Source organism: Pseudomyrmex gracilis, unplaced genomic scaffold (assembly GCF_002006095.1).
Source record: "Pseudomyrmex gracilis isolate BER0280 unplaced genomic scaffold, ASM200609v1 scaffold_568, whole genome shotgun sequence".
Classification (NCBI taxonomy): domain Eukaryota; kingdom Metazoa; phylum Arthropoda; class Insecta; order Hymenoptera; family Formicidae; genus Pseudomyrmex; species Pseudomyrmex gracilis.
Window position 1 is genome coordinate 52,323 of NW_018021152.1, and position 8,996 is coordinate 61,318.

The 8,996-nt window shown below is 33.9% G+C and overlaps 1 protein-coding gene across 1 annotated transcript; it reads left to right on the forward strand.

Moving 5' to 3' along the window:
- The first annotated feature begins 3,461 nt into the window (after window positions 1-3,461).
- Window positions 3,462-4,151, forward strand: LOC109861095 (golgin subfamily A member 6-like protein 1). Its single transcript, XM_020440610.1, has one exon. It carries the CDS (start codon window positions 3,462-3,464, stop codon window positions 4,149-4,151), a length of 690 nt encoding a protein of 229 aa, XP_020296199.1.
- Window positions 4,152-8,996: the final 4,845 nt, after the last annotated feature.

The following is an 8,996-nucleotide window of genomic DNA, read 5'->3' on the forward strand; positions in this document are numbered from 1 at the left end:
GTCGAATCGTACTGTGGTCAATAGAGTATCACCCTATTGTAACGGGCACTTTGCGTAGGATGTTATGGCGGAGGCGTCGCACAACTTCGGCACGTCTCTCACACAGAATTAAAATAAAAGTTACTCACCAAATTCTATTAGTTGAGCGCCAAGCGTGAATTCACACGCCACACGACAAGATCTCAACTGTAAGTATCACAATTCTCCAAATTAATCCCGATGTGACGGCAACATAATACGGCAGCTCAGTTTAACAAGAATACGGAGAGGCGTGGGCTCAGGAGGCAGTGGTTAGTAAATAATAGTAGAGAAACTTGTTTGTTTGAAAGGGATAAACAAAAATATAATCTTAATGGTAACAAAATTTTCAGTGGCACCGAGTATCGGCCTTACAATGTATCCATATATATAATACTTCTATATTGCTAATACGGTGCCGACCTGAAGTCCACATGCTACGGTGCAGACAATATAGTAGCCTCTCTCTCCAGCTGCTTTGTGCGCATGCGGTGAACATTCAAGCACGTTTGGGCATTTCTCTTTCTCGCGTTCTTTTCAATGCTTTGTCTCGCTCGCACTCGCTTAGTAGACGCGCCTGCGCATAATGACGCTCGACTATNTATGCCCATATTTGGACTTCGTGCGTCTCTCTTTCTCGGGCCTCGTGCCTCTCATTGCGAAGATACGCGACTAGCAATATAGAAGTATTATATATATTGTTGCGCGAGGGACACCTTGTGTGTGTTACGGGAGCCGTGTGAGCGGCGTGCGCTCGGCGCGATTGTTTTGTTGCCGAGCGACCGAAAGTTGTTGTTTAGAGTTAAACCGCGGCCGTNTTGCTGTCACGTTGCGTTTTGCGCGTACGATCTCGTATTGTATTATTGTTAAAGGCTGTAATAAAGTGCTTTTATTAAGAAGTCGTGTCTCTCTCATTCTCGCGGACGTGTGCGCGAATCGCGGAAAGCGGTGACGGAGCGGAACTGCTATCGCGAGAGCAACAATATGAATGTATCAAATAACAGCAATAACAAAAAAAACCATAAAGAGTATTACAATTAAAGACGCGTGCGCGTTTTACACGCAAAATTTTGTATGATCGGCAGCTACTTTGTAAGGTGTGATTTCCTTTTATTATTCGGCCGCGGCCGCGTGCCCGTATTCAATAGTCTAGTGTAGCACGGAAGTGACCGCAGGAGTTATCTTTGCAGAGGAACGTGCCGTCGCAGGTAAGACGTCGGGCACGGCGCGCGGGCGCAGCGCGGTCTTTGTGTCGCGCGTACTAGACAATAGACTTAACGCAAGGTCGCAATCCGACGGCGACGGATTTCGGCGTGATTCGCAATTACACTCTTACTATGCCAGATAAAATAAAAAGAATGAAATTCCGAATTTCTAAATTACACGCTCGGAAACGATACTGACATATAAACACGGCACAAAGATATTATACACTCAAATACAAAAACATAAAAAAAAAACTGAAAACTGTACGCGCACGAGTAACGAGTAACAAACGGGATTTCGCCCGGATTGTTGCGACTGTGTTGCGACGAGAGAGCAGCAAAGAAAATATTCTACGGCAAGAACAGTTCTTTTACAAATTTATTGCGCAATGTAATAATCAAACGCGAATATACAGCGCGGCATCGAGCTGACAAAAGGCGTGCAGACTCGATCCGACTCGATGCGACTGTATAATATCGACAAGAAATATGCAAGAGAGAGAGAGAGAGAGAGAGAGAGAGAGAGAGAGAGAGAGAGAGAGAGCGATCACTTACGTTCGTCGGCACTTAACAACAATTATTGAAAGCGATGATTGCGTCGTGTGAAAATCGACTCAAAATGGATGTAAATTCAAAGGAAAGATTTCTGGTAGCGTATGCATTACAATAACTAACATTTCATCAAACAATAAAGTTTTAAAATTTTTCTTGCGTGAAATCTTTTTCAGATATCATATCATTATTTTGAAGAAGGAAACAAAAAGGTATTAATGTCAATCAAAATTTAAAATGCAACAAATTGATGGTTTTTTTGTGAGTAAACATTATATTACCTTTCACAGATCGACATTTCACCGAACTGGCTTTTATCTATCCAAAACGCGAACATCAATGATAGAAGTTGAAGCGGCGACTCGCAATGATTGGAAAGTATTGGTTCGAGAAACACTTCTAGATGTTTATGGTGCAAGCATTGTTAATTATTCTGCAACTGGAAAAAGAAGCTCTCGACCAGGAATAGATAACAAATTATTTAAAGGATTGTATAGTATGCATAAAAAGGTTAAAAGAATATGTCTAAAAAAGTTTTGCTAAATTGAATGTTATACTAATATATTATATTGGTTTTTCTATAGAATGGGTAAATGAGAAATCGTCAAAACACGTTTCGACTAAGATGCTAATCGATTACATTAATAAATTGTCATCAAATAAACAAAAATATTTACAGAAAAAATCTGCCAGAAAAAAAATATTTACAGAAAAAACGCAATCACCATATCTGAAAAAAAAACAAAAAAATGAAGAAAATCAAACCTCGACGCTAGAATACTTTAATAATATGAACATTTTACAGACATGTAAAAAAACTTAAAAAATATTATATATATATATACGGAAGAGGAGGAGGAAGCATGCGAGCAGGGTGTGCGGTGCGTGTGTGCTCGGTATATCAGCTATTTTGAAGTAAAAATAACGGACAAAGACAGTAGAAAANTTTAAAAAAGTAAAGTTGGAATAGTGAAATTTGAGAAGAATAAACAGGCAAGTAAGAAGGAATAAAGTTGAAGGGAGGAGAAGGCGGAAAGAGTAGATGAGAGGTGTGAGGTTAGAGTAATTTAGGGTGAGAAAGGCTGAGAGGCTGAGAGTGCGCAGAATCAACANAGTGCACATGAGTGCAGATAAAAAGCACTCGCCACAACGATCTTAGCCTTAAGGCTGTTTCTAAAGCGTTGTGCCGAGCAGTGGCGCATTACTAAAATTACTAAACAGGGAGGAAACCGCAGGAGTAGTGCGGAGGAATTGAATAACACAATAATTGAAATAGACAACAAGGTAAAGAAGAGAGGCAGAAGAAAGGGAACACCAAATAGAAGCAGGCACGGCTCGGTAACGTGTAGAAAAGGTAGCATAAGTAAGAGTGAAAACGAGAGTGGAAGCGAAGAATATACCAGAATAACTACCTGGCTAGAGAAGATAAACTCAGAAGAAGAAAAGAAAAAAAGGAAAGCAGAAAGTCTTGAACACGGAGGAAAGGAACCTAAAAAGAAAAGCAAATTGCAAATAGAAGAAAACATGAATGAAAACAAGCAAGGAATTTTAACTGTGATTAAGATGATTCAAGAAATGAAGGAAAACCAAGAAGCAAGAAACAAAGAGGATAGAAGGAGATGGGATAGAAGATCTGGATAGAAGATTAGAGAAGTAGAGATAGATAATAATNAAACGAGGAAAGTCATGAAAGATCTCGAGGTAGAAACAAACAGGAAGCTGGAGGAAATGAGAAAACAAATTGATGACATTAAGCAAGAAAAAGAAAGAAAGGAAGAAGTAAACAAATTAAAAGTAATCAAACTAGAAGAAGCAGTAAACAAAATGCAAAGAGAAATCAAGGAGAAACCACATTGCAACAAGCAAGAACATGAAAGCGAAGAAGGCATAAAAGAAAATGAAAAGTTAAAGAAAGATTTAGAGTGGATAGTAGAAGAAGCGGAAAGAGAGAGAAGAAAGAAAAACATAATAATCAATAGTTTAGAAATACAAAACAAGGAGAAGCTGACAGACTGGATTGTCCAAAAACTAGAAGTAAAGGTTGGAATAAGGAAAATATGGAAACTAAAAAATGTAGAAAAAACCATAGGAGCGCAACTAGAAAGTAAAAAATCAAAGTTGGAGATAATGGATAAGAAAAGCAAATTAAGAGAAGAAAAAGATAAAATATACATAAATGATGATTTAACATGGAAAGAAAAGCAAAATAAGAAAGAAGTATTTAGAAAAAGAAGTGAGCTGGAGCAGAGAGACATAAAATGCAGAATAGGATATAACAAGATCACAACAGAAAAGGAAGCTTTCTACTGGAATAAAAAAATAGAAAGATGGTTTCGGAAGGAGAAAAGAGAGGCATTTCCACGAGATATTAAATAGGAAAAGGGAAAGAGTACCAAACTGTGGGAAAAATGAGTCAAAGAATGGAGAAAAAAAAAACATGGAAATAATTTTTTGGAATGTCGCAGGCTTAACAAATTTAGAAGTAGAGGACTGGGAACAACTGAAAAAATCCGACCTAATAAATATCTCAGAAACATGGATAGAAAAGAAGATAACAAAATTATGGAATATCAAATGAAAAATTTTGAATTGCTACAAATAAAGGAAAAAAGAGGAAAAAAGAGAGGAAGATCAAAGGGAGGCATGGCAATGGCGTATAAGAAAGATCTAATTACAAAAAAGATAAAAATAAAGGAAAAAAATAACAGATGAAATAATAAAAATGGAAATTGATACAAGAAGTGAAGTTATCATACTGATAAGCACTTATATGAGAGAAGAGAAGAAAGGAAATTATGAGAAAATATCCGAAATCATAGAAGAAAACAAAGATAAATACATCATAATAGGAGGAGACTTCAACACAAGAACAGCTAAAAAAAGAGGTAGAATAGAAGACGACACAGCAGAAGAACACAGAACATCGGAGGACAAAAAAATAAATGAGGATGGCAAGGTACTTATAAAATGGTTGGAAGAAAACGGTCTGTACATAATTAATGGAAATATTCAGGAAGAGAAAAAAGGCAGCATGACTTACATTGGAGCAGCAGGAAGATCAGTAATTGATTATATAATCACAAATAGAAAAGGGGAAGGAAGAATAGAAAAACTGGAAATAGTGGAAGGGGCAGCATCAGACCATCTAATGATTAAATTAAGCCTAAGTATGGGAGTGGAAAGAGAGGACAAAGCGGAAAGAGAAAAAGAGATAATCAAATGGACGGAAGATGAAATAGAGAAGTATGTAGAAAAACATAAAAAAACAGAAAAAGCACGTGAATGGAAAGACTTAAAAAATAAAATAATAAACTCAATACCAACGAAAAAAATAAAAGTAAAAGACAGACTAGATGAAAAAAGATGGTGGGACGAGGAGTGTCACATGGCTAAGAAAAAATTAAAAGAATCTAAGAGAAAATATAGAGAAGATGAAACTAAAAAAAGTCAGTATTTAAGCAACAGAAAAAAGTATAGACACCTAGTAAAAAAATAGAAAGCAAACTACAAGGAAAAAAAATGGATTGAAGCAAAGAATTATAAGACAGGAAAGAAATTCTGGGAAATAAGAAACAAACAAAGAAAAATAAGAACAAAGATAAGTGATAAAATTAAATAAAGTGAATTACTTGAGATGTCACCTCGGGCTCTCTTTGGTAAATCCAAAATTTAAAATCAAATTAAACGGCTATTTGGAGCCTGTGCAGGGTGTTGTGCAGTAAATGAACATTATGATGATGATTCAAGACGTTTCGACCTTTATTAAAGTCCTTATCAATTGATCTAATGACATTATGATATAATTAGACAAGTTGTATATGAAATTTAAAATTGTAACAATAGACAAAATACATACTTATGATGAGATGGTGTATATATCACATAGTTAATTGTATAAAAAGTCAAGAGAATAAAGTAAATTTGAAATAATCTAATATTACCACACAAATTTTTAACTTTGGAGAAACATTGGTACTGTGCGTCATGCTTATGTGTGACTATAGGTAGTACTGAACCGAATAGGAATGATAGTCTGAATTCGTGTGTCTAATAGCTCCATCTGTGTTATTTTATTTTGTCAAGTATAGGGACGTAGGAATCGTGTAATTTCTCAGTATCAGTCATCAAATTTAAACCATCATTCTGTTTTTTTATAAATAACATTTCAGCAGTCAATCTTTTATGGTAATTTCTTTCTGTGTGTAAAATCATTGCGTTCCAATCAAAACTATGACCCGTACTTATACAATGTTTCGCCATCACAGAACTATCAATTTGTCCTTTTCTAACGGAGGTAATATGTTCATTAATTCTAGTTGATAATTGTCGTTTGGTTTGACCGACGTAGGACGATTCACAATCTTGACAATTAATTTGATAAACTACATTTTTTTGTTTGTTCTTAGGTACTGTATCTTTGTGGGTTTTAATAAATTTGGACAGTTGATTTAAATTTCTGTATGTAGGTTTAACTGTTTTATTATTGATTTTTAGATGTGTAGTATTGTTGTGTATTTTAGTGTAAGGAAGTACAAAATAGAATCGTTCTATGTCTTCTTGTTCTTGGTTGTCGTTTGTTATATGTTTGTTTAACTTATTCAAAAACAATGCTCTCAATCTTTTATTAATTGTGTTAAATCTTAATGTGATAAGATAATTTTTGTTGATTAGAGTTTCTATTGTGAATAGTAAATTTTTTCTATGATATTGTGGATGTAAAAGAAGTATGGATCTGTCTACGAGGGAATAAATAGTGCCAATTTTGTGTGAGAGGGGATTCTGGGAAAGATAATTAAGATATCTGCCAGAATAGGTAGGTTTATGATACCAATCACAAATCAACCTATTGTCTGTAATGATATTATTGATGTCAAGGTAGTTGAGAGAATTGTTTTTTTGTAATTCGTGTGTAAACTGAAGTCTATTGTGGAAGGAATTAAATGTATGTAAAACTAGATCTATTTTATCCTTCGGTATTGCTAGCACTATATCATCGACATATCTAAAGTAGAACGGTATGTTAAAAGTTAATAAGTTTAATGCTTGGATTTCTAAGTCCTGTAAAACAATATCTGCTATAATTGGTGAAAGTGGACTACCCATTGGTGTGCAGAAAGTCTGTTTATAAATAATATTATTGAAAGAGAAATATGTCGATGACAGTATAAATTGTACCGCGGAAACAAACTCCTGTCTGTCAATCTTTGTATGTAATTTAATGTACCTCCACCTTTTTGAGATGCTATCAATTGCTAGTTCTATGAACTAGCAATTGATGATTGATTGGAAACTGTTTCAGTTATACAATGTCATTTCCAATACAGAGTGGGATCCCGAATATACACTTTGTTCTTTTGACGTTGTATCTTTGTTCACAAACGTCCCCATAGAAGGTATGACGTCATACCGGTATACGATAATACCGGTATATTTACCCATATTTACCTATATTTACCGATAATTTTTTCGTGATTTTTTAAAAGTAATATCTTAAAACTATAAGTGTTGTCATTATGTTGATAACACTTTATAATAATATAATGTTTATAAAAAACTGCCGCACAAAAACTTAATATTATTTAAATTATTATTATTTTTTTATGTAATTAAGAACAGTAACAATAATTAATATAATTAAGAACAGTAACAAAATACACATAGACATATTTATCAATATCCAAATTTGTTAAAAAGTTCACTTTACATTAGTCATGCTACGTAATAAAAGAAAGCATGAATAAACAGCTGCTTCAATTGGTTTATAAAAAAAAGCGTCTTTATATTTTGTCAGTCTATAAGTCCAATAAGCGGTAGGAAGATTAATTATGCAACAAAAATTGCTTTAAGTAACTTATCTAATTTTTAAGAATACCATTAGTAGGAATACCGAAATAATACCGGTATTTTATTACGGTTTTCGGTACATATCGGTTTTCGGTATATATCGGTTTTCGGTACATATCGGTTTCGGTACTATAACGGTAACGGTATACAATCTCTAGTATAATACCGGTATTGAAATCATACCGGTAATAAGTCCCTGGATACATTACATATACAATATGCAATATAAAGACTGCAATATGAATATGCTCAACGATCTCTCAAGTCACGTTGCACTGCAACATGACTTGAAATATTCAAAGAATAAAAGCATCTTTATTTGAAAAATTACTATCTTTATCGTAATATATAATAAAAAATAGTTTCTTATATAAAAGATGCTAAAATTAAATTTTAGAAACAACTTATTTCAAAAATGTATTAACGTGCGATTACATAGAAGTGTTCTTACGATAAAATTTTGTACACATGTATAAATAACTACATAAATGTAGAAATTTTCAGTGGCGGCCTCAAACCGATTCTAAAGAGTGAAACACTTATCATGTATAACACGGTTTTGCGTTTTTTTCTCGATGTATCTCGAAAACTATTAAAGATATAAAAAAATATTTTATATAAAAGTTTTATGGGAAAAACACTTCTATTTACCTACATTAATAGAATTGTTAAAAAAAAATGTTTTTTATAATTTTGTTACACAATTTTTATTAAACTTATTTTTTTTTAATTCTATTAACATAAATAAATAGAGGACTTTTTTCTATAAAACTTTTGTATAAACCATTTTTTAATATCTCTAATCATTTTCGAGAGAAATTGAGAAAAATGAAAAACCGCTCTACATATGAGGGGTGATTTCATTCCTTAAAACCGTTTTTTAGCAGCAACGGAAAATGTCAATACTCATCTATNGACCTCCCTTACATGTGTGCAAAGTTTCATCAAAATCAGAATTTTCGGGTTTGCGAGGTTCCCTGTTAGTTTAAGTAGCTTACAATGTTAAGAAAAAAGAAACAAATAAAATATAATTCATACTACTGGTTCTCCGTCGTTTTTAGGAAATACTCAAGGAGTCAAAGTTTTTGACAGATTTTTTGCCTACAACTCGAGGTACTTCTACTAGAGATGCATTTTTTATGACTGACACGTCGAGCCAATCTTTATGGTTTGCTTCGAACGTTCTACAATTTTGGTGACACTGAAGCCACTTACTCTTCCAAGTTTTTACGAAACTTGAAATGTCAGTATCGTCAGGTATTTTTCCGAGATTATTTACAATGTATAATTGTAAGAAAGCTAATGTAATGGGGCGTGTTCCGTTTGACCACAGTACGATTCGACACCGATCGATTCGACACCAAATTATTGGACACA